General features: G+C 50.4%; 10 protein-coding genes across 10 annotated transcripts; 5 read left to right on the top strand and 5 right to left on the bottom strand.

The window, feature by feature from the left end:
- Window positions 1–107: 107 nt before the first annotated feature.
- On the top strand, window positions 108–1,283 carry AUEXF2481DRAFT_5408 (uncharacterized protein; the record flags this gene model as incomplete). The annotated part of the gene is made up of 2 exons (XM_013487970.1): window positions 108–590; window positions 654–1,283. 2 exons carry the CDS (start codon window positions 108–110, stop codon window positions 1,281–1,283), a joined length of 1,113 nt encoding a protein of 370 aa, XP_013343424.1.
- A 612-nt stretch (window positions 1,284–1,895) lies between these two features.
- AUEXF2481DRAFT_5407 (carbohydrate esterase family 12 protein) lies at window positions 1,896–2,723 on the top strand (the record flags this gene model as incomplete). Its single annotated transcript, XM_013487969.1, has 2 exons — window positions 1,896–2,318; window positions 2,373–2,723. 2 exons carry the CDS (start codon window positions 1,896–1,898, stop codon window positions 2,721–2,723), a joined length of 774 nt encoding a protein of 257 aa, XP_013343423.1.
- Window positions 2,724–2,869: 146 nt separating this feature from the next.
- Window positions 2,870–3,892, top strand: AUEXF2481DRAFT_239403 (uncharacterized protein). The gene is made up of 2 exons (XM_013488240.1): window positions 2,870–3,378; window positions 3,429–3,892. The coding sequence occupies exons 1-2, from the start codon at window positions 3,015–3,017 to the stop codon at window positions 3,611–3,613; spliced, it is 549 nt and encodes a 182-aa protein (XP_013343694.1). The 5' UTR covers window positions 2,870–3,014; the 3' UTR covers window positions 3,614–3,892.
- AUEXF2481DRAFT_239497 (uncharacterized protein) lies at window positions 3,799–5,159 on the top strand. The gene is made up of 3 exons (XM_013488239.1): window positions 3,799–4,237; window positions 4,297–4,777; window positions 4,835–5,159. The coding sequence occupies exons 1-3, from the start codon at window positions 4,171–4,173 to the stop codon at window positions 4,995–4,997; spliced, it is 711 nt and encodes a 236-aa protein (XP_013343693.1). The 5' UTR covers window positions 3,799–4,170; the 3' UTR covers window positions 4,998–5,159.
- A 45-nt stretch (window positions 5,160–5,204) lies between these two features.
- On the bottom strand, window positions 5,205–6,487 carry AUEXF2481DRAFT_40435 (uncharacterized protein). The gene is made up of 2 exons (XM_013488098.1): window positions 6,039–6,487; window positions 5,205–5,983 (listed from the first exon to the last, which is right to left on the bottom strand). Exons 1-2 carry the CDS (start codon window positions 6,243–6,245, stop codon window positions 5,321–5,323), a joined length of 870 nt encoding a protein of 289 aa, XP_013343552.1. The 5' UTR covers window positions 6,246–6,487; the 3' UTR covers window positions 5,205–5,320.
- A 428-nt stretch (window positions 6,488–6,915) lies between these two features.
- On the bottom strand, window positions 6,916–7,834 carry AUEXF2481DRAFT_40431 (uncharacterized protein). The gene is made up of 3 exons (XM_013488097.1): window positions 7,734–7,834; window positions 7,375–7,437; window positions 6,916–7,319 (listed from the first exon to the last, which is right to left on the bottom strand). Exons 1-3 carry the CDS (start codon window positions 7,734–7,736, stop codon window positions 7,137–7,139), a joined length of 249 nt encoding a protein of 82 aa, XP_013343551.1. The 5' UTR covers window positions 7,737–7,834; the 3' UTR covers window positions 6,916–7,136.
- Window positions 7,835–10,507: 2,673 nt separating this feature from the next.
- AUEXF2481DRAFT_40429 (uncharacterized protein) lies at window positions 10,508–10,867 on the bottom strand (the record flags this gene model as incomplete). The annotated part of the gene is made up of 2 exons (XM_013488096.1): window positions 10,508–10,740; window positions 10,861–10,867. 2 exons carry the CDS (start codon window positions 10,865–10,867, stop codon window positions 10,508–10,510), a joined length of 240 nt encoding a protein of 79 aa, XP_013343550.1.
- A 4,179-nt stretch (window positions 10,868–15,046) lies between these two features.
- Window positions 15,047–16,814, bottom strand: AUEXF2481DRAFT_5402 (uncharacterized protein; the record flags this gene model as incomplete). Its single annotated transcript, XM_013487968.1, has 7 exons — window positions 15,047–15,161; window positions 15,213–15,752; window positions 15,806–16,080; window positions 16,136–16,395; window positions 16,454–16,517; window positions 16,574–16,660; window positions 16,740–16,814. 7 exons carry the CDS (start codon window positions 16,812–16,814, stop codon window positions 15,047–15,049), a joined length of 1,416 nt encoding a protein of 471 aa, XP_013343422.1.
- A 1,823-nt stretch (window positions 16,815–18,637) lies between these two features.
- AUEXF2481DRAFT_238674 (uncharacterized protein) lies at window positions 18,638–20,514 on the bottom strand. The gene is made up of 5 exons (XM_013488238.1): window positions 20,377–20,514; window positions 20,162–20,320; window positions 19,646–20,102; window positions 19,482–19,581; window positions 18,638–19,423 (listed from the first exon to the last, which is right to left on the bottom strand). The coding sequence occupies exons 1-5, from the start codon at window positions 20,418–20,420 to the stop codon at window positions 18,723–18,725; spliced, it is 1,461 nt and encodes a 486-aa protein (XP_013343692.1). The 5' UTR covers window positions 20,421–20,514; the 3' UTR covers window positions 18,638–18,722.
- A 1,031-nt stretch (window positions 20,515–21,545) lies between these two features.
- On the top strand, window positions 21,546–22,490 carry AUEXF2481DRAFT_5400 (uncharacterized protein; the record flags this gene model as incomplete). Its single annotated transcript, XM_013487967.1, has 7 exons — window positions 21,546–21,595; window positions 21,660–21,710; window positions 21,762–21,779; window positions 21,835–21,851; window positions 21,902–22,038; window positions 22,099–22,315; window positions 22,375–22,490. The coding sequence occupies 7 exons, from the start codon at window positions 21,546–21,548 to the stop codon at window positions 22,488–22,490; spliced, it is 606 nt and encodes a 201-aa protein (XP_013343421.1).
- Window positions 22,491–23,063: the final 573 nt, after the last annotated feature.

The raw sequence follows: 23,063 nt of genomic DNA, 5'->3' as shown, positions 1-23,063 counted from the left end.
CTGGCGTCGAGAGCGACTCATCTGTACACCGACTCCATCCTTCTTCCTCTCTTCCTCGCGTTTCCTCTTACATGCAACACTTATTGTAGGCTGCCACTTATCTGATTATGCGCGATCCATTTCCTATTCCTGCGCCGCAGTGGCTGGCGTCAGCGGTGCAACCGTGGGCAGACAAGCTGTCGCTACCCACGCTGCCCATGCACATCCATGAGATCATCCTGGCCTTGATCTTCTACCAGACCATCAACCTCGTCGTCGCGCCCGTTCTGTCCCGTCGCTTCTTCGCCCAGACCTACAGCTCCTTCAACCGCCGTACCCGCATCAACTGGGATGTCCACGTGGTATCTATGGTCCAGAGCTTGCTCGTCAACACGACTGCTCTGTGGATCATCTTCTACGATGACGAGCGCAACAACATGAACTGGGCCGGCAAGATCTGGGGCTATGACGGTGCCCTGGGCTTCCTGCAGAGTCTCGCAGGAGGCTACTTCATCTGGGACCTGTTCACCTGCACCTACCACATTGATATCTTCGGTGTCGGCATGCTGGCACACGCCATCTCTGCCTGCACCGTCTTCTCCCTTGGCTTCGTAAGCTGCTATCCACCATGGCTCTCCATCCATTACCGACCAAGGCTGACTGACTCCTCGTAGCGCCCCTTCCTCAACTACTACGGTCCCGTCTTCATCCTCTACGAGCTCTCGTCTCCCGCCCTCAACATGCACTGGTTCATGGACAAGCTGAACATGACTGGCAGCATCTACCAGCTCATCAACGGCGTTGTCCTCATCTCGACCTTCTTCTTTTGCCGTCTTGTCTGGGGTTCCATCAACTCTGTCCTCGTCTTCAGAGACATCTGGATCGCCATGCAGAACGGCGGCGTCGTTGGCCTCGACGAGAACCTTGGCCTCAAGTATGGTCTTCATCAGTCCATGCCGGCCGTCACCCCCCAGAACCAACCCTCGTTCGGCTCGGAAGACATCATGCGCTTCGCGGGCTCTCGCTCGCTTCCCGCCTGGCTCGCTCTGAGCTACCTTGCCTCCAACATTGTCCTCAATGTGCTCAACTGGTATTGGTTCGCGAAGATGATCGATGCTCTTCGCAAGCGTTTCGATCCTCCCTTTGGTACAAAGCGCCCTGAGAAGAAAGAGAAGGTTATCGAGGAGAAGACACAAGAGCCCGAGATTGAGATTCAGCGTGGCTTGTATGCCGACGGCAGAAAGACGTTCGAGGTTACCGGTACGAGTACTCCTCCTTCGGTCAGATCCAGACGTAGAGGTTAGATGTGCTCGTTCGAATCCGCTTCTCTGCTTGGATATAACGTGCTCATCGGAGAAATATCAATATTCCAACCAAGCTTTTATTGCGCTCGACCCATCCAGAAATCTACTTCTGGAAGGATTATGGCAATAACTTTGCGTATGCATGTAGTGGGGCGTGCAACTGATCCCAAAGCGGCGCACATCAAGACGCCGGAGCCTCTCTCTTTGGTGCCCAGCTGCTGGGTGTTGCGATTCAAGCACCCGAATCGTCCACACGACAACACCGGCCAAATATTGTCGACCGGCGACCATACTCAATCAACAATTTCTCCCCCGCTTCCGGAACAACAACCCCCGCACAATGGGATCGTCCATCTTGCAGATCTGATCTGTACAACAACGTCACAGATTGCTCTTGTCTTCTCTTCCGAATTTACGTCGTTCTTCCGTATGTAATGTCCGGTGTATAGCTATACCGAGCTCCGAAGCTTGATTGGAGGAACAAATTCACATTCAAACAGATCCCCCTCTCTTCTCAAATCTATGCTCCATGCATGTCAACCAGGGTTTCAGATTTGATATATAGACTTGAGACAAGAACAGTATTGTTTCCAACTTACCAAACACTCCATCATGTTTTCTCTCTTCCAAACCGTTCTCCTTCTGCTACATCTCCTACCATCTCTCACCCAAGCATCACCCCACCACTTCGCCCCGAAACCCGCCTACTTCCTCCTCGCTGGTGACAGCACTACAGCCACCCAAAGCGTCGGTGGAGGAGGTTGGGGGGATGGCTTCTTAAACTACACTTTGAAATCAGGCTCTTCAGGTCACAATTATGGCCATAACGGCGCAACAACCAAGAGTTTCCGAGAAGGTGGAGATTGGGCTCGTGTGATCAGCGATGCAAAAGCGAAAGTTGGAGACTATGCAGTCTACGTGACTATACAGTTTGGACATAATGACCAGAAGAATACATCGGGTGTGAGTTTGGAGGAGTATAGTGGCAATCTTGAAGCATTTGCGAAAGAGGTCAAGGAGGTTGGGGCTGTTCCTGTGAGTTCCTCGCTTCTTCCGCCAATACAGTGATGCGATACTGACAAGTTATAGATTTTTGTAACTTCCCTCACGAGGAGAAAGTACAACACTGCCACACCACCGAAGATTAAACAAGATCTCGAAGTCCAGAGAAACCTTACGCTGGCAGCCGCTCAAGCCACACGTTCCCGCCAAATTGATCTGAACATTGCATCTACAAACTACTGTAATGCTATTGGAACTGAGGCTGCTTGGGGGTACAATCTTCACCCCACGGATTATACGCATTTGAATGTGCATGGAAGTGTGGTGTTTGGGAGGATGGTTAGTGAGTTGATGGCGAAGAGGTACGCGGATATTGGGGCTGTGACAGAAAGGAACTTGACGTTGAGTAGAGAGATTTGGGATGGTGTTGCTGCTTAGAGAGATGAGCGAGAAGGAGAGAGGTGAGAAGATGGTGGATGATAGAAGGCCATCTCTGCATAAAGCTGACATTTGTTTGTGGTTCGTTTTGCTAGCAAGCAGCGTCTGGGTTGGTGAAAACTTGCTTGTTGAAGGAGAACGAATTGTATTCGCAATCCTCCTTCACTTTCTACTTACCTCGAAGAGACCGAGTGAGCGTCAGTGCATTAAGCGCTTCTCGTCCGAAATCCACCATATCCACCCTCTCGATTCAATTCATCCTTATCAGTTGCGCATCATCTGACTGTTACCATGTCTTCAACTACAGCCATGCCAACTACCGCCCCTGCCAACCCATCCAAGCCGCACGATGTCCGCAAGAAGCTCTGGACACTCGTCAAGCAGCGCAGAATCGGCGAGCTCGTCACCGCCATCAAGCAGATCGTCCGTAGCGACATCCAGCATCTTGCCGACATCACCGCAGGCCGCAAGTTGAACTTCAAGACCTTTGTCCTTGTCTGCAATGAGGCTGGCAAGACCCACACTGGTTGTATTGCTGTCATCACCCTTGCTGTCGTCGCTGTTGTCGCTTGCATTGTCGTTACTGTTTACCCCTGGGCTGTTGCTACGCCTTTGTTGAATGCTCTTGGCTTTACCGGTGCTGGACCTGCTGCTGGTAGGATTGTGCAAAGCATTCTTTCTGGTTCACAACTAATCGTCTGACAGGTTCGGTCGCTACTGCTGCTCAGTCAACCTTTGGTGTCGGACCTATCTTCGGCATCATGCAGAGTGCTGCCATGTCTGGCTACGGAGGTCCTGTTGTCGCTGCCATCGTCTCTGGAGTTGCTGCTGCCATTGCCGTCTTTCTTGGCGTCAAGTTGTGGTCTGCTCGTAAGAACAAGACTGTCTAAGTCGTTCTTGACTACCGCTCTGTGCGTTGAGTTCTGGTTGAAGGACACATCGATCACACTTTGAGATGTTGTTGTCTTGCAGATTTCACAGGAAGCGAGTTCACATGCCGACGTATTTGAGCCTCGGCAATGGAATCCCGGGCTCGGGGGATTGTTTTCCGTGCTGGCTTCGAGATGAGAAGAAGGAGAAGGAGAATGAGATGGAGTCTGCAGTGCTATACTAGCAGTCTGTGTCAATCAAACATACTTCGTCTACATTAAACAATATGGATGTGCGTAAAGAAAAGGAAGGAAGGAGAAGATACAGGTCGGCAATGTACAAAATAGACCGAAGTTTAGGCAACCCCAGAAAGGAGGGTGAGCGTCATGCGCGTGCCTGTCGTTATCAGAGCCGGACGACCGAGGGAAAGAGCTTCTTACTGCTCTTTTTCTCCAATCTGCTTGTGATAGACTGCAACCTTGTGAAGTGAATCATCCATCATCAACAGTTCATCCACCGAGACTACACATCTCAAAAGCTGGAAGTTAGCGGAATAGAATCATTCCTTCAATACACAATGGTTGCCGACGCACTCATCTACCACCCCGCGGTTGCGCACTACAACAAGTTTGTCGCGACGACGAGTGTGTTGACCCTCATCTTTCGCGCACGTGTGAATGCCCAGAACTGACAAGAGTCACAGTGGGTCGTGACAAGGCCCTTCGTCTCGTCCAATATCTCTCGCGTTTCCTCGCCTGGTACACTCTCCGCACCAACAGCCCCCAAAGCACAGTCGTGCAATGGGGAAAGCTCAAGGCAAACCTCGGTCTCGTGCGCAAAGCCATGAGAATCGGGAAATTCGTCGAGCACTTCCGCGCCGCTGCAAATGCATACGATGCCAAAACCCTGGATCCTGTCATCCGCTTCTGCACCACTGGTCGCCAACTCGGATATGGAGCTTACATGCTCACTGACACCTTGACATATCTGGATGCTTCGGGTGTGAGACCTAGTTTGACGGCCAAGAAGATGCAGGTGCAGGCTTACAAGGCTTGGATGACGGGTTTGTGCTTTAGTGTCGCGAATGGTGTCTACACCATCTACAAGAGCAAGAATGAGGAGTTGGCTCACACGGACAAGGCTGTGGCTGCTGAGAAGACTGTCGAGGTTAAGAAGTTGCAGCGGTATGCTTCCTATGCTCCTTTCCCTGATGCAGGAACACATTACTGACTATGAAATAGCGAGAGAAGCGCTGCTCAGACACAACTCGTTTCAGACCTCTGCGACCTGTTCATCCCCCTTTCTGCTCTTGGATACCTCAACGTCGACGATGGCGTTGTTGGTCTGGCCGGTGCAGTCAGTTCCTTGATTGGTCTGATGGCCCAATGGAACAAGACTGCTTAGATGTCTTGCTGTTCAAACCAGGGTCATGCCCTCGACATCACAGAACGGACCCGAAGAGATGAGAGGGACTTGAGCTCATGGCAGGATAGGCTTGCGACTGTGATTCCTAGCAGAGAAGACAATGATGCAGAAGCAGAGGGTAGTTGACACGTAGTGGAAGAAGACAAAGGCATGAACACTGAATGATAAATGATGAAGAGCAAAGAAGTCGTAATTTCGTATCGAGAGTAACTTATCACTGCCAGTGCCGTATATCACCAATGATCTGACCACCGTCAGCTACACAGTAGCCAATGTCGGACGGTTCCAAGGCCAATCAAGACTCAATAGTCCGTAAACAGTCTGGTGGATAGACTCGGTCTTGAGTCCCGTCTCTCACTTTGCACAGGACTCGACTTCCTGACCCCTTGCTCCTTGCTCTCTTTGATGATCCACACACCACCACTTGTACCTAACCTGGCGGCACCAGCCTTCAGCATGATGGTTGCATCTTCGACTGTCCTGACACCTCCACTGGCTTTTACTTTCATCCTATGACCATCCGTACGTCTGTCGGCCAAGTAGTCGCAAGCAGCGCGCATGAGCCTGACATGCTCGACCTTTGCGCCATGTCCCAAAAAGCCCGTCGAAGTCTTGACAAAGTCAAAGTTGGCAGCCGAAGCAACAGTGCAAGCAGCAACGATGTCTCTAGAAGTGAGTTGCGAAGTTTCGAAGATGAGTTTGAGCGTGGTCGGTTGTGGAGCCATAGATCGGAGGAGGGCGAGTTCGTGGTAGATTTCGCTGTATTCTTGTTGCTTCAATTGGGGCCAGTTTATGACTACGTCGAGTTCGTCGGCGCCGGCAGCCAGGGCCATGCGGGTCTCTTGCAATTTGTAATATGTGTCTTGAGTGCCTTGGTGGAAGCCGATGACGCTGGCGATCAAGACTTTGCTGCCTTTGAGGTTGGCATGGGCTTGGGCGACAAAGTTGGGTCGGACGCAAACACTCTGCGCAGACAGCACGTCAGCGAGATGTACAATGTCGAGAGCTCAGGCGACATACAGCAAAGTTAGCGACTCTGGCTTCGGCGCATAATTCGTCCATCTGCTTGGGTGTCGCATCCAGTTTCAACAGGGTATGGTCGATGGTGCGTGCAATGTCGAAATTGTCAACATCAGTACAATAGTCTTGCTCATACACTTCGAGCTCGCGCGCAACGTCGGAGATGATGGCGCGCCATTCTGAAGCAGTATATCTAGTCGTAGTCATCCTTGTGGTGCTGGGAGAGAGCGAGAGAGAGAGTCAGTTGTGGTGGTCGTCTCCTTTTCTCTCATGTAGCCGCCCATGCGGATGCGATGCGACTGCGCTAGTCATTCTGCATGTGCTACGCCCGATCGATCCAGTCATGCCGTGTTTGAGCTACTTGTTGAAAGTTGCTTGACATGCTGCTACAATCCCAATCACATGGGCGCTACACATGAAGGAGACTCGGGAACTTGAAGAAGATGGAGGATGGTCGTGTTTGAGACATTGTTGATCTTGATCACCAAGCACGGTGATGCAGGGCACCATCACTCCACTTTGCATCATAGGGCTGACAGTTACGCTTTCACGTGTCACAATCACTAAGGACATTGGCATGGTCAAGATATCAAGCAGACGTCAAATCAGATTGGCAGAGCTAGAACAAGGCAAGCATAGGTAGGCTTCCTCAATAGCATGCAGACTCCTCGCTCCTGAACGTAACCAACGTTAGAAGACAGGCAGGTGATGCCATCTCGTCTCCACAATGCATGTGAACAAACATAAAAGCAGATTAAAGAAGTTAAAACTCCATTGACAGTAAGCAAAAGACCAGTAAAAAAGGAGAAAACGAAATAAGCCGTGGCTTCAGGCTCTGGATATCCGGAACTCCCTTTTTGTGACGACGATAGTCGGGGTTTGGGTCATGAAACATGTTGCTTTTTTTGGGGGCGAGAGCGTTTCCCTCTTCTATCCACAATGCGCGCGGCTGACCATTGTTGGTATGTGTGTGCATCTTGATTGGATTCCATTCCGCTTGATTGATAATTTGCGTCCGTCCAACCCTCGTCCATCATGCACTTCTCGTTACGAAAACCAATGACATTCTTTTCATTTTCATTTGGTTCAACGAGTCGTTTACTTTCTGCGGAAAGAGCAGCCCTCGGTCAGGCGGGCCTTACCACCGGTGGGCTGGCAAAGGACCTGGGAGCAACCGGCGCAGACAACGACGGTCTGGGCGTGCGAGAAGACGGTGGTGATGGTGAAGCAACCGGGGCACTTGACGTCCATGAAGAAGGAGCGAGGGCCGGGGACAAGCATCTGGCTAGAGTCAGATGATGTTCAAGTGAGTTGATACGAGTCCGGGTGTACACACCTTCAGCTTGTGCTTACGGGCCTCGGCCTGAGGGGTGGGGTTGAGGAGATCGACTGCGAGAACCTGTGAGGCACTCTGTCAGCCCTTCTCTTTGCGACTATGGACATGTTCCGTTGTTCTGAGTTGCGACGCTTGATTGTTGAAGACGGGTGGCGAGTGACTGCATGATTTTGCTCGGCTGACAGCACTTCGATCTACAGGCATATCGATGGAATTGGATGCGACATGGATGATTTCGACGATAGTTTGATGGTTGTCGCACATGTCGTGTGCCTTGTTTGCGTCTTATGTCGGCGATTTGCCACCCGTGGTCGAGATGTCCAGCGCGCGCCTCAGAAGTCCGGTAAGGTCGGTCTTACCATCTTGACGGTGTTTAATTGACGATTTTGTGTTGGAAAAGTCTTTGCGTAAGTGGTTGATTGATTGACAGTGCTGGTTCGCAGGTACGCTCGCGGTCGACAGGTCAAAGAGTCGGGGCAGAGGGCGAGGATAAAGCTCCCGCTGAATTTGCCTACTGTGGGCGGGCTAGAGCCTTGGCACCCGCTTAGTAACCAGTTTCCGTCCGTGCTTTGCCTCGCCGACTATCATCGACCATCACTTCGAGTGAGGTAACATGTCATGTGCTTCCTTTTGCTTCTGCTTATGAAGTCTATCGAATTCTTGATTCTGCTCTCCGCCTCTAGAACATGCTCCGGAAACATGTTTTACGAAGTCTGACGCCTCAAGAGTGGCGGCCTACTTCTCTCGGCCGATCAACACCTCTAACCCGGCAACTGCATCATCCTCCACTACCATCATCATCTGCTTCCGTATATCAATTAATACTATTCCCCTTCACAATATGTTCAAGATGCATACAAGCCTGATGTTGAGAATCGTATGAGAGCATCCCATCACCATCAGCACCCTGGGATGTCACCTTGGACAAACACCACTGCGTCATTGAAGTGATGCGCAAGCAGAGCCGCCGACGTTGTTCGTATTGCTTCTCTGAGATCGACCTCTTTCAAACATGCCTCCTGACCTTGACCTCGGTTGAAGGCAGTGTCGTCGGCAACTCGACCAAGACAGTCATTCAGGCGTCTGAACCACCGACATCATCAAGATGGCTTGGAATCTACAGCACGTCTTCGTCGCCACTGATCAACACCGTCACATGGTGCGAATGAGGTCAGAATAGAGCTCGACTGCTCTCGAGTTCAGCTGTACGAGTCACAGTCCTTGTTGGCCTCTGGGCAGCACCAGCAGCTCGTACGCCTGGGTTCGCTTGGACGACGTCCACGATCAGGACCGATAAACTTCAAACACCTGACGTTGGTAGGCCAATCCGGCCTCTCAGTCTTCTGTCACCGGTGTAACGCATAGGGCAGGGCTCGAATCTTCCAGTATTTTCCAAACAGGCAACAATGTCACAGTCGTTGAGTGGGAGGCCATCCCGGGAGTGTGGCTACCTTGACTGAGAGTCTTCACTGCCGTCATGTTCGATTGACGTCTGCGCATGTCTCGAGGACAGTACCCCTACCTGGATAGTTGACCTCTTGCAGCGTCCGGTTGTGTGCATGTTATTATACATCAAACTTGCGTTCTGGTCCTGACGTTTGTTGTCCGCCGGCAAGCTTAACGAACACCCAGAAAGCTGCGTGTCTACCATACTACCAGCATCGTCCTCTTCAGAGGTCGGAAGGGTGGTAGGATCACAAGCCTGAAGGGCATTCAACACATGTTCGAGTGCAATGTTGCTTCTTCAGACAGTTCTTGACGATATTACGGCCACCCTTCATTTTTGCTACGAGACATGGCAACACCGACTAATGCTCTCTTGATCCCCGAGAAGGCCTATTACATCTTCCATCTTGCTCACCGAGATAACCATGGGATTGACGTTGGCAAGGCATGCTTACCGGTACTCGACACTACGACACGCCAACATTGAAATCGTGGATCTTCGAAATTTGACAAGTTTGAGCACTCTCTCGATTCTGCCTCCAAAACCCCAAGAGTCATGCCTTGTGGAACACCGATCCCTACAAGGTTGGATGTTGGGTGCAACTCTGTAGAACGTCTTTGGCATTGCTCAGTCTGAGCGGCTACTCCGGTCATCCATTGCCGACACCACCGATGGCCGTGGAGCCCGAACTCTGTACCCTAGCAACATCTCTGCAGGCCTCCTGGGAGATAATTACCAGCGACTATGTCTCGCTGTCTGTCAAGCCCAGGAGCGCTGGCGGCCACAACGAAAGCATTCGTCAGATCAAAGACCGTGTTACGCTCGACTCCCTCCACCAGCCTCGCTCGCCATGGACTGCTGCAGTGGAACTACATGGACGCTCGCTCACATGAGAGGACTCTCGATGCTGCACGAGACAGCTAGTGCGTAGCGACTACATAGACGGTGCTGGTGCTTCATACTTCATCAATCACATTGATTGATCAGGTCTCGTGGTCTAGCGGTATGATACTCGCTTAGGGAGGTGTCTCACACCTTGAAAACTCTAAGCCAATTGCGAGTGGTCCCGGGTTCGATTCCCGGCGAGACCCCATGTTTTGCTTGTTGTAGCATCAATCTGGTCTTGTACTAAGAGCAGGAGAGCTTGGTGTTCTTTTTGGAGTTTTTGCAAACTTGGATGGGAAACGTGAATCCTGCCGTGATTTGGGCACTGACACTTTTCCAGGCCTTCTAACCAAAGCAACAAGCCATTCTTGCTACTACTCGAGTAGAGAGCGGGAACATCTGTGCATTGTCCAACCGTCTTCTGCTCGCGGTAGTCATAGCTTTTGCCCTATCAAGAGTACGTTCTTCTCCTGGAGGCCAGTCTCTCTCTATGTTCTAGCAACCGTGGAACTTTCTTCGTCCGCATGAGCCATTGAACCCTCGAGCTCGTAGCATTCTTCAATGTCCGAGGACCCGAGATCTGAGTGCAGCATTCAATTTGTACACATCTGTGTCTCCGTATCATCAGGCAGGATACTCGCTCTTTTTCCACTAAAATAGAGAACATCCAGCCAGCCAATTCATCTTCTCCGAATTACATGCCAAGTCCTCTTCCATAAAGCTTTGACTTTCCCGGATCTCAGCCACCGCTCGAGCTTTGCAAAAGCTTGGCTGAAAAAAATCTCGACTTTCTCACTTCGATTAGCCCGCGATACCACCACCACGATGCAAGAAACAAAAAGTACGGTCAGCTGTGTATAGGAATAGCCGAAGGCGGGGCTCGAACCCGCGACCTTGAGGTTTGGAATATCTGAGAAGATAAGAGCCACACGCTCTACCGATTGAGCTACCCCGGCAGGTCTGATGATCTAGTTCACTGTGTGAACTGGCTGCTGACTGATGGAGTCTGTTGCCAACTGCTGGTAATATCAAGTCTGTCGTAAACTCGACTAGATCGATTAGTCAAACAAAATGAGATGTGGTGTTTAACAGAACTTGTCAGCCTACGAACTTACCCTGCTACTTAGTACATCCATTCTAAGAACGACTTCTACCAGTCATCACGTGTTCACTATCGAACGAAGTATCTTAAGCGAGCCTGCTGCTCACAAGATAGTTTGAAGGTTAAAGAACATACAAGGAATTGATAGTCAATCTTAGATGTAGCCAACGCATATATCAATATGCCACCATGCTCTTCATCATCTCGGTACATCGAAGCATACCTTTGATACTTTGATCAAGCCTGCGAAGTGCATTGGGTACATCACCCATCACAGGAACTTCAAGACGAAATCATCAATTGCTATTTGTTTATATTTGTCTCCTATATGCTGCCTTAGTATACCGATGTGGCTACTCCTCTCTGTATCCAAGGCTGCTGATATCGCCGCTTCGCACGAGGTCTGGCTCAAAGCGAATTGATGACCCCTTGTGCAAGACTGGCTTGGTAGGACTGGTAGGCTTGGTATACGTGTGTCAGCTACAGCTATCTGTCCAGTCATATGACGATACTAAAGAGCAGTAAGATTATCCATTGACGCCTTAACAGTATCCACTGCGTCTCGCCTTCTGTCTTAGGAGCTAGAACTCTGCAGTATTCGGGCTTCAGGTGCCATCCATCAAATAAACAAGGTTACAATCGTCCAGTAAACGCAACGATTAGGCAAAGGTGAAGGTGAAAGTGCAAGACGGAGGCTGTCAAGAAAAGCCGTGTCAGAATTCGCAGGACTGAGCATATATGCAATGGAAGCCTATTAAGTAATAGACAATACAATGCCTACGCGATGAAATGTCTTGAAGTGACCGCATAGTTGACCCACAGAATTTATCCGAACACTACCGACTTGCCAGGTTGAGATCACTAGAGAATTCAGCGACCATTCATAGAAGTAACAATCGGTTAGTGTAAGAGTGAGAACGGCACCATGCTCGGTATTGGTGTCGAATCGGCACGTTGATATCCATCTTGATTGATAGTAGAAGGAAGGAAGCTATAGTAGAAGGAGGGAGACTGCATAATGACCAGCTACGAAAACATACAAGAAAGAGGTAAGCATAATGCTCTCGAACAGACTGCTGATCATCTGCAGTGCTTGTATCTGTTGTCTGTACTTCCGATGTAAAGAGCAGGATCAATGGATCGCAGTTCGACCCTCGCCAGCACACAACCCTTTGAGTTTTATGTTTTTGGAGTTGTCATGACGCTCAATGTTCACAATCATCCAAGCTTTACTTACAAAAGAGAGTCCGACGGTAGTCATGGTCAAAGCATAACATCTATTCATCTTTTGCGACATCCGGGGCGAAGCCTTTTCTCCAGTTGAAGTGTCGTACACATGAACATTGGATATGCCACAGGGTATTGTCTCTACTCACGACTAATATATGAGTGGAGACTACACGGATAGTCGAAGTTCAGATATAGTGCTGCCAGTAGTTTGGGTGTTGTACCCTCGAACCCGATAGATCGAGGCTTACAATGGCGACCTGTCAATCTCGCAGGTATCGTGTGCATTGCATGAGCGATCGATCAGATTTCCGGAGATACAAACATTCTTACTGTTTCGACTATGCAGAAGCAATGGCCACACAACTCTTGAATGAAGAAGCGAAATGAACATGCAAGACGTCCTGCTTTTTCGTTCGCAGCAGATTCCAGCAGCTTCTGACTGTTCAGTGCTTTGCAGTCATCAGACTTGTTTTTCGGGTCTTCTGAAACATGAGATCGACCATTGCAAGATAGCTAATTCGAGCGATTTGTAATTGTCCGGTCCGTGATCTAGCATTGACGGTTGATTGCATCAAAGTCCCTTGCAGAACGAAAGAGTGAGACGACTGCTGGAGAGCGTTTTTTCTTTCAGAAACCACGTGCATCCAGCTCTCAGCTGCAAACGCCAGCCTTCTTCGACCCGAAGCAAGGGAGCGATATTATGACTTCCATTTCGAGAACCTGAAACTTGGTAACGAGATCTGCTGACTCTGTGTTGGTCGACATGCAGGAGGCCTGGAGGTTCCATCCTTCTCCGAGACAATGGGATGGCGAGCCACATGCGCTGGAACTTGGAAGAAAGATCTGATCCTCTGTGATGGGATGCCCCTAACCAGGGGCACAGAACCAAGTTTCCAGCTTGAAGATTCTATGCCGAGGTGATTTCTCAGGACTCGGCCCAGATGGGCGACTTATCAACTAATCATGTCACCCATGGTGAGATTTCCTGGACGTGTCATCAAGGGACAGGGTTTCTGAAACCGGATGGCAACAAGTTCTTTCCCAGAAATCGTCGTGGCGCGGAATTCGGCGCGAGTGATGCATTGCATGCTTACCAGCAGATAATATTTCTCTTCACGCGACGGGGGGCGTTCGGCAAACCCTTGTCATCTCGACCCTGTGTCAGCTCTAGCTTGACTTCTACGCGGCTACTTTTTGGGCACGGGTCGGCGAGATTGAGATCCAATGCGATGGGACAATTGAGAGACCACCAATCCAGCTGTGGAGCGGTTGATCGACGGGGGAACGATATGTTGCTGTAGTCAGACGCGCGCGGCGTTGGCTTGACGCTTGAAGCTTGCGCAATAAATTACATGCATTGGCGCCGTGTGGATTTTTGGGGACAGGGAGAGCGACCCGCGGGCCGTGAAAGTCCCTGAAGATTGAGAAACAAAACCTCGGGCTTTGAGTGTATTGATGACAAGGTATCTCGTAGGTAATCGAAATCAACCTAGTTCCCTTGCCTGGGCGGCATAGGCTCCGGTTGTACATATCATGAGTACTGCTTGATGAAATACGTGTACTTCATGCCGATCTGATTAGGCTTGTAAGCAGTGTGAAGAGATCATCATGCCAGGGACAGCGAGAAGCAGTTCATGATGTTTGCCGGCAAGAATCGCTTGCATGTTAGCCCCTGTCTCCTGAGTCGAGATCAGATGTATGAACTGGACCCATGACCAAAGATGGAATGACGAAGTTCGAGATATCTTCGGCCAAATTGGTAAACGAAGGCTTTTCTCTTGGTAGATGGATCGCGGTGGAGTCGACGTGTGAAAAAGGAAACAACGTTTCCAGGGGGTTGGCAGGGTCGCAAGCCGCCGAATGGGATCGCAAGCAATGATTGGTCGGGTGCACATCTGACCCGTCCCTTTACTAGTACATTGAGCTGCACGACACCATCCTCCAACTAGCCATCCAATCTATCTACCTTTCTCCTCTTTAACTATTGCTTTTACTAAGAGCTCGAGAAGTTCACAGACCACAGATGCACGAATTCAACCAGAAATTTGGTGTCGTGGATTCTTGAAAGAGATCGCGACGGGTGCGTGATAGCCGATGCATCAATCTCGATCCCTCGTTTTGAGATTTTTCGAACCATGCCAATCTCCTGAAATAGCTTGACATCTTGCAAAATCCTCGCTGGTGGGTAGGTAATGTAGAATTGATGAGCTGTCATGTGGTTGATACTTATGTCAAAATCACGGGTACGGCGCGGTCCGGCGCTGTGACCGAGAGTCCCCGAGCTTGACGATGAGGTGGCCGGAGCATGGCTGGAACCTGGAGGGCACTGACAGTGGGCCACACTTTCGATAGCATCAGACATGCAATAATCTGCTTATCCAAGCATACGACATGAATTGCCGACACCTTGTTGAGACTGGACAATGGCCTGCCTCGTACGATGTTCTTAGCATGCTCAGTCGAGAGACGCTGATCGGAGAGATGATGGTTAGATTGAGTGACTACCTATGAGAAAGGAAACAACTTCGAGTCGACCCCTGGTCCTGCGTGCCCGAGAGAGGGAGAAAGCACTTCATGAAAAGAAATCAAGAACCATTAAACTCCCCTGATTTTTTTGACCCGATCCTCTCTCGATGTGTCAGCAGGCGTTAAGACATATATAGTTATGATAAGCCATCTCATAAATCCCATCGGACGCCAGCCTAGAAAATACCCAGAGACAGAAATAAAGTGAAGAAAAAGGGAAAACAGAGTTGCTCTCAAGGGGCGCACTGGAAACGCCTTCGCTAAATGATACTTGGTTGCGACTTGAATAAGGAGATTGAAACAAAACGAAACGAAACAAGGAAAAGGGGTGACCCTGAGAGATGTCTTATGTCGTTACGTCGTCATGCTGTGGCTTGCTGTTGGCTGTCGATTGAGAATGAGTGGATAACGCGAATAGTGCGCATTTGCCAGGTGAATTAGGTATGATCGAATCGCCGTGTGAAAGCAAGAGTCGTGCGCGGTCAACGGCTCGACTTGCTCTTGCTGCGTGGGTTGGGAACAATGTACTCCTTGCTTGGATCCCACTCTTCGGGATGGAATTCAGGATTCAGGAAGTGAGTGCGATTGTAGTGAGAGCTAAACACATTTAGTGGCATGAAGATGTGTTTGCTAGTGGACGTGACTTACTGTTTGAATTGAGCTGTCTGGCAGACAGTGTTCTGAGCGGTTGCAGCTGCGACATTCTGTCCGTTCTGCTCAAACATATGTGTGGATGGTCTGAAGTTTCCCTTACCACCATAGCTCAGCTGGTCATAGTTGAAAAAGGTGGTCTGAGACATCGGAGAGAAAGCATAATCGGTAGTCGAGGTCGGCGAAGGAGTCTGGACGGCTGATACATAAGCCGGTGTGGCAGCGGCAATTGGAGTTGGCGGTGCGTGGTGCTGCGTAGGTACTGGTGCGGGAGCTGCCACAGGTGGAGGTGGTACTGCATCAGGGGGGGTAGCATAGTCCGACATGCCATAGAATTGGTTCGGCATCCAATTAGACTGATTGGACAGCAGTGACATGCCAGGGATCATAGTCATGAAATCGGACATGCCAAGATCCATGACAGGTTCCTCATAATGGTGGAGTGATGACTGCAAGTATGTCGGCACAGCGATGGGCTGGCTAGGTGGCGGCTGGGAGAAGATCTGTTCCGGTCGATAAAGTATGTCGTAGTGGCCACTGGAAGATGTTAGGTCATCAACGTCAAGCTATGATCACGGTGAGACACTCACGGTCTGTAGAGGAGACGAATGGTTTGGGTGTTCGAGAGACCGGGCGCAAATTGATGAGCGTTCACTTCAGTGCCAGCACTGCGGTCGAGATAGATGACTTCAAGAGATATCCCAGCAGGCTTCAGCAGAACATCAGTCAAAGCCTGCATACCAGGGTGGTCGATTTCGATCTGGTGAGGATCGATGTTGGCATCGCAGTAGCTAGAAACAGTGTGAGGCAGCACAAAGGGTGCATAGTCTTTGGCGCGAGTCTTCATCCAAGCCGATGTAAGCGTCTGTCAGAGTAAGTACATGAAACCTTGAATACGAATGGTTGTGTGTCGTTTATACCTTGAGGTAGGTTATGATCTGGTTCTGGATCTCTTCATTGTTGAAATGTTCGAGCAAGAAATTCTCAGAATTAGATGCGTCGGCTGACATGCACTTGCGGAGCAGAGCATAGATCTCATCGGCAAAGTCCTCCCAGATGAACTGGCTGTAACCTGCCATGTTGATCACATTGCCCAAAGACTTGAGGCGTGTTTCCTCTTCCAAGAATTTGGTTCTGTCGCCCACGCGGAAGAGATTCTCGAAGTAGCCGAATGCAACGGCTTGTTTGCGTTAGTACAGTTTGTTGTAGTGATTTTCAAAGGTAGTATTGTAGCTTACCTCTCCAGCCACACCGTCCATCACCACGGGTGGTGCGATAGTGAGAGTACTTGTGGGGCAGCGCCTGATAAAGACGTCAGCAACGGATTCGGAGGATCGATGACGAACGACGTTTGTTACCGATGTTTTTGTGCGATACACTGGGTCAGCAGCAGCGTACTCTTCGACGAGGGCACTGGTCAGTTGTTTTTCACCAACAAGAGGTCCCTGCAAATCTGTCAGTCGACGGGATCCGAAAGCTTGTGCACCAACGACACAGCGGGTGCGGGGAAGGAAGTTAACTCACAGTCACATCAGGCTGGAACTCGGCCGATAGCTTCTGAAGGTGTGCCATGTCTTCCTCAGACTGTGAGTATGCCATAATTGCAGGCGTGTGTTGCGATGACGAAGGTTGTTGATGATAATGTTGATGAGAGTGGATGAACTGGGAATGGTCGACCAAAGGTTGGTGATGAAGGTGTTGCTGATGATGAAGCTCGGGCAATCCAAGCGCCGATGGCCGCATTGGCATCTGCATCTCTGCTGGCCGATAAGATGTGGTGTACGACGGAAATTCGCCATAGGGATACATTCGATCGCCTTGATAGTAGGTCGGCACGCCCACATACGTGTACATGGCAACGATGGTCGACTGAATGTCAAGCAATTGGATAGGCCGTACTTGGTGAAGGCTGGTTGTGCCGATTGTGGAAGCGAGAGCAAGAGCGAAGCAGGCGGACAAGTGGGCAGTATGAAGGAGCAATGAACGGTGGGAGAGACGAGCAAAAGACGAAACAAGAAAAAGCACCGAGGTAGCAGAAGGTCTATCACGCAGGTCGAGAGCGTGAGGGGTGGATGGGCTTTTTCACACAATAGCCTTGTCCCCTACGTGATAGATTGAGGTGCAGGAAGCCGGGGAGGTACTGACACAAAGATGGGAGGAGAATAGAAAGGGATCCGTAAGTTTGGGAAAGGTTGAGCAAATGTTCGGTTCCCTTGCTGCACAGGAGGAAACAGGGGGTACTATATGAAGAGACGCGAATGAGAGTATAGGTCATGCGGCTTGAATTCTGCCAGGCACCAAAAACGCGTGCCGGGAGAAAATGTATCAGAGCATACATATCCGATCGGGCCACGAAGATGGAGCGTGGCAATCGACTGGGACAGATGCAAAGCTGGGAGCCAATCTAGAAAAACCACTAGACTCGGCGCCTCATGCACATCAAACTATCACCACACCTGTACTGTGAAACAGAGGCTGAGCTTCGAGTAGGACAAAGATATAATGAATTGTCTATGAGACACATCGGGTCGATGAGATCTGGCACATTAGTCCTGAGCCCAGATACGAGAGCCTGACAGCTTGTTTGCGATTCAGGTGAAGTTGTCACGTTGGAACCATAGGATTCCATGTTGAAATGATAAAGCGCGCCGAGTGGGAACCAAACTTTGGACAGCGTCTTTTGGGAGTAAAATGCGACAGGTCGGGAGATCTAGCGAAGTGGGTGCTTCTTCGACCCGACAGAGTGGATTCTAATCTAGACGCACAGGGTTCGTCGATGGTAGGCTGGGTTTTATGCCAGCTAATCGACTAGGAGCTTCCGGGCCGCAGAAGATCATTGGGCGGCTCCGAAAGAGCGGGGAGCGATGAGTTCATATAGTAGTACAAGACTGGACTACACGACAATACAGCATGCAAGCTCTTTACCTGTCTCTCGTCGGCAAGACCTGTACGAACGCAAGCTTACGGACGCGGGATGATCCTATGCAACTTCTATCGCGGTTTAATATATCTCGACCTTTGGATCGGTTCTTCAGTGATCATTATTATTCGTTATTCTGTGGACCTTCTAACCACGTTACTCGAGCTACACGCCCAACACACCACACTGCCCCACCCTCAAAGATGTGACCTGTCTGTGCTGGTATAAGAGGCTGACCTGTGTGTTACCACAGAGCAAAAACAAAGAAAAGCCGTTTGTGTCCGATGATGCTCGGAGCGTGTATAAATGGAGAGACGTTTTTACGAGCAATATTTCATCAATCGCTGACGGGAGTACAAAAGCGCCCAGAGGGATGTTGAGAGGGGAGGGGCATAGACCGCTTTGTGTCAGCAGCATGCGCAAGCGAAGAGGCGCATAGTGGTTCTTCCAAATAACGTTCCGGGTATCGCCAGGTACGCCATCCGCTGCAGATTTGTGGCAACGCTGTGGAGGTATGGTGTGGAGGCAAGGCAAAGGGCCGTGATTGGCTGGCACCCGACATGTATGCAGGTCATGTCGAGATGCATTCAACCTGGGACCCGGGTTTGATGCCTACGCTTACCAGAAGGCATGTTGGTACGATGCGCGGATGGCGTGAAGTACGCCTCGGGATTCGCTATGGAAGGCGCCCCATCGTCACCCTTGAAGCCCTCACCGTCGTTCAGGACGAAGGCAGCGAGAGAACGCACGGCCGAGGTCCAGTCAGCGACTGCGTGCATACGATCCAAATCTGCCCTGCTTTCGATCTCGACAGTTCCGGCTTCTTGGTTGATCTTGCCGTGGAGTTTCTGATCCATGATCAAGAAGCCTACGATGTCTTGAACTTCTGGGACAGAGATGTTCAACTGTTTGGCGATGAAGGAGAGGCGGAAACGCGTGTACGGAGCGACTAACTTGACAACGGCCTTTGTGCGCATGTTTCGGGTAACTTCATCAATGTTCTCGGCAATAAAGGGGTCGGCCAGCAGATCCTTGTTCTTCTGCAGGATGGACTCGTACCGGTGAATATCGTCGCGTTGATAAGCATCGACCAGCTCGGTCATGGCAGCGATACGAGGGTCATTCTTGTATGGCTTGGTCTCCTGCGAATCAAAGGGATTGATATCGGAGCCCATCAGCATGGTTGTTAGAACAAGATATTTGAGCACTTGGATTCTCTGCAACGAGCCGGCCTCGTCATAATTTCGGAAGGACTCGAAGAAGTCTGACTGAGCCTCTTTCCAGTTTTCTGCAGGGGACGGGTCAGCATTGGGTGTCTAAAAGGCGCAAGCGTGGCGTTCCCGAACCTTCACTCATGTGCATCTTGCCTCCACATTCTCGAATGATGCCCATGATTTTGGGATGGGGCACGGCCGATCTGACTTTGAGGGCACGCTGGTAAAGGGCCTGAGAAAAACATTGTGAGATTAGCTTGCGGCTTCAGTAGACGCCACGGGATGTTGGCACGAACCTTGAGGCGTTTGTTGTTGCGAGTTTCGGCGTACATGAGAATCTCCAAAGCGTAGACTTCGAGCGAGTATGTGCCCTTGCTGGGGTCGTCGGAACCGTCCTCCAGCTGACAGGCCTTGTGTAGCTCGCGCACCTTGTCTGTCAGGCGACGGTAGTCCTTCTGGTCTAGCCAGAGACGGGCCAGTTTTGTGTTCGTCTTCAGCCAGAGACGTTCGTTATTTGTGCTCTGGAACGAGTCGAGTGTCTTTGAGTAGAACTGCTCCATACATTTATTGGCGGCTTCATCTTCTGCATTCTTCTCGATGAAGTCAAGCATGTTGTTGATAGACTTTTCCGAATAGTTGCGTGTGACGGCCGACTTGACATAGGTGAGAAGCTCCTGGTAGTGATCGGCGGCTTGTTCATAGCGGTGTAGCTTGAATTCGAGCTTGATGGCCTGCTTTAAGCCCTTGAAACCCCTGCCATGTGTTAGACGGTGATGGACTGAAGTCATACTGACAATAAGAGCAGCACATACCAGTCACCCTTCTCTTCCTCAAGTGCTGGAACACCAAGGAACTCGTCGATAGCCTCCTCAGGATTGTCCGCCTTCATCTGCTTGGCATTGTAGTACTTGTTTTCAATGTCGACGTCGCCGCCCTGGTCCTCATCTTCGTCTTCGTACTCAAAGTCGTAGCTGCGCAGAAGTCAGCATTCTGCTTGGTTGCATGTTGGCGTGGCGCATGTGCTCACTCCTCCTGGTCAGAGTCCTGCATGAAGTCGTCGTCGTCGGACATTGTGGCGGTATTGGGTTGCGGTCAGTAGAAGTCGACAGGTCTGTTCGTGTGTGCGAGGGTCGGCGATTGGTAACACACAAGGTGCGGTGAAGGCTAGGAGGCACAGAGATTCAGAACCTGGTCGACGGATTTGTGCGCAATTTGTTTGTCGACGACGAGCAACAAGTGAAAGTGACGGAGCTTAAACGGATGACGGTATTGCCCCAGGCTGGAGAGTCTTGGCGCATTGCTTCCGTCTATCGGACTTGTCACCTTGTCACATCTTTCGAGTGCCATCTACTCGTGAGTCCTGATAAACACTGCGGGATCTCCAAATCCCAGTGCCAGCGAACTGTGGGCCCAATCCATATGGACACGCGTGATTGTCACAACATACCGCGATGTTCGTCTTTCTTCAGCCCAGAGCATTCAATATCAATCCTTGGTGCACAGAGGCACGCATAAAGCTGGGCACCCTATGGCGCTTGCTGCACACTTGTTATCGATCACAAAATCACGAGCAAAGATATGAGGATGGACATGTATGATAGTAAAGCTCAGCTGTCTGGTGCGGTATAAGACCAGGCTGGAACACGTGCCAAGGCATCTAGATGCGCCATGATGAGAAGCAGACCAGCAAGTAGTCCTATTCGTATATGATATGGAGGCTCTGAGGGTGTCTATCTCAAGATTGACAATCTAGACAAAGCTTCCCAAGACTGGTCGGGGCAGGATTGGGTGGAGGATAAAAGATGCAGGCTGAGTTTGGCAGGTGCGGAGTAGTTTTACCGTGATGGGGTACATGTCGAGACCGTGCGTGTGGCTGCACAACGGTGATGTAACGAGGGCTCTCGTAGCAACAAGAATCAAGACGGACGTTCAGCTAACGCCCTTGTCGACATCGAATTTGGTCGCCGAGCCTTCTTCCACGACCTGCCTGCTTGTTGCTATCTGCTGTCTCGCGACTCTGCCCACCCTCTGCCTTATCCGACGTGTATCGCGACTTCCACGCCAGCTTCGGATCGACTCAAACTCTACGCCATCATCCCCAGCCTCCCGCCGACGCACTAAACACCGCCCGAAGACAAGACTCTCAGCTCGCGCCATCCGTTCAATTCCTCTATCCAAGGACAACCGACTGTCGATATGCCTCTCTGCGGTGGAACAAAAACCGTCCAGCGCAAGCTGGTCCTGCTGTGCGTCAAACATATCGTCACTTTGTCTGTCGTCGACAACACACTGACAAAGGCCTTTCTACAGAGGCGATGGTGCTTGCGGAAAGACTTCGCTACTGAATGTCTTTACAAGAGGGTGCGAATCATCCACCTTGTCTGATCTCACCTTTCACTAACATGTGACCAGTTATTTTCCTACAGTCTAGTAAGACCATCCTCGCTCCCGTGCCCAACTATCATCGCTAATCCTCGCCTCCTAGCGAACCCACCGTCTTTGGTATCGTCTTCGAATGCGCCCTCGGCACGCCATGTACTGACCTCATGCAGAGAACTATGTCCACGATATCTTCATCGACAATGTACACGTAGAGCTCTCCCTCTGGGACACCGCTGGCCAAGAGGAATTCGACCGCTTGCGCTCTTTGTCCTATGACGATACTCACGCTATCATGCTCTGCTTCAGCGTACGTCCATAACATCTCTCAGCATGAAGACGCCCAATTCCCACTGACACCTCACAATAGGTCGACTCGCCAGACTCGCTTGAAAACGTCGAGTCCAAATGGGTTGCCGAGATCGCCGAGAACTGTCCTGGTGTCAAGCTCGTCCTGGTAGCCTTGAAGTGCGACTTGCGAGAACAAGCAAACGACGATGAAGAATCAGCCGAGCCCAAACGCCCCATGATCGACTACAAGCGCGGTCTTGCTGTAGCCGAGAAGATAAAGGCGCTCAGATACCTTGGTATGACTTCTATTGAAAGATCACAAAGTCGAGCGGATTTGTATTGACAGTAACGCCAGAATGTTCAGCCATGAAGAATCGTGGCGTTAACGAAGCCTTTACCGAGGCCGCTCGCGTTGCGCTTCAGGTCAAGAACGTCAAGGGTGACAAGCAGAGCAGCTGCTCGGTCATGTAAAGGCCAGCCCTGTCTTTTTCAGCAACCTGCACTCCAACTCCCGGCCCCCCAAACTCACCCCTACCTCACTCCGACTTTACTCGCCTTACCCACCCTTCCGCCCTCCCCGTTTCCTTGCAGCGATCTTTTCTCTTCTTGCACAAACATTACTATACCCCTTACCCTTTTTGTTTGGCCTTGCTGTCTAATTCACGTCTTTCCCTTACATATCTGCTTTTACGACCGAATCCACGTCCCATTTTCTCAATGATCGCTTTGCTAGCTACTGTACCTGTATCTATGCACCATGTAAATGTCTCTTGTTACTAGTCTTTGGAGTTCAATTCCAACACACGCGTACAATTTGCTAAAAACCAAACGTACATCTGCTGCCCACTGGAGTACTTGAATGTGTGTATGCGCAAGCTTGTTGTTGGTACGACAAGTTTTTCTAGCAACAGAGTCAGTGTCGCCCTATTTTGGAGGAATTGTTATACCATGCGAATTGTAGGCGTGCAAGAGTCGAAAAGTGTAGATTATAACGGCAAGATTGTTGTAGGAACACGTCTATAGAATGTGATGATGACTGCCCAT

Source organism: Aureobasidium subglaciale (assembly GCF_000721755.1).
Source record: "Aureobasidium subglaciale EXF-2481 unplaced genomic scaffold scaffold_11, whole genome shotgun sequence".
Classification (NCBI taxonomy): Eukaryota; Fungi; Ascomycota; class Dothideomycetes; order Dothideales; family Saccotheciaceae; genus Aureobasidium; species Aureobasidium subglaciale.
This window is presented reverse-complemented; position numbering and strand designations above follow the sequence as displayed.

What these genes read in the sequence shown, in the direction of transcription:
- AUEXF2481DRAFT_239403 (XM_013488240.1), top strand. Translation starts at nt 3,015, where the DNA reads ATGTCTTCAACTACAGCCATGCCAACTACCGCCCCTGCCAACCCATCC. An exon ending in CGGTGCTGGACCTGCTGCTG is followed by an intron (nt 3,379 to 3,428) that starts GTAGGATTGTGC and finishes ATCGTCTGACAG; the next exon opens with GTTCGGTCGCTACTGCTGCT.
- AUEXF2481DRAFT_239497 (XM_013488239.1), top strand. Translation starts at nt 4,171, where the DNA reads ATGGTTGCCGACGCACTCATCTACCACCCCGCGGTTGCGCACTACAAC. An exon ending in CAAGTTTGTCGCGACGACGA is followed by an intron (nt 4,238 to 4,296) that starts GTGTGTTGACCC and finishes CAAGAGTCACAG; the next exon opens with TGGGTCGTGACAAGGCCCTT. An exon ending in GAGGTTAAGAAGTTGCAGCG is followed by an intron (nt 4,778 to 4,834) that starts GTATGCTTCCTA and finishes ACTATGAAATAG; the next exon opens with CGAGAGAAGCGCTGCTCAGA.
- AUEXF2481DRAFT_238674 (XM_013488238.1), bottom strand. Translation starts at nt 20,420, where the DNA reads ATGTCCGACGACGACGACTTCATGCAGGACTCTGACCAGGAGGA. An exon ending in GAGGAAGAGAAGGGTGACTG is followed by an intron (nt 20,103 to 20,161) that starts GTATGTGCTGCT and finishes AACACATGGCAG; the next exon opens with GGGTTTCAAGGGCTTAAAGC. An exon ending in GCAACAACAAACGCCTCAAG is followed by an intron (nt 19,582 to 19,645) that starts GTTCGTGCCAAC and finishes TGTTTTTCTCAG; the next exon opens with GCCCTTTACCAGCGTGCCCT.
- AUEXF2481DRAFT_40431 (XM_013488097.1), bottom strand. An exon ending in CCCGTAAGCACAAGCTGAAG is followed by an intron (nt 7,320 to 7,374) that starts GTGTGTACACCC and finishes GACTCTAGCCAG; the next exon opens with ATGCTTGTCCCCGGCCCTCG.
- AUEXF2481DRAFT_40435 (XM_013488098.1), bottom strand. Translation starts at nt 6,245, where the DNA reads ATGACTACGACTAGATATACTGCTTCAGAATGGCGCGCCATCATCTCC. An exon ending in CCAGAGTCGCTAACTTTGCT is followed by an intron (nt 5,984 to 6,038) that starts GTATGTCGCCTG and finishes CTGTCTGCGCAG; the next exon opens with AGTGTTTGCGTCCGACCCAA.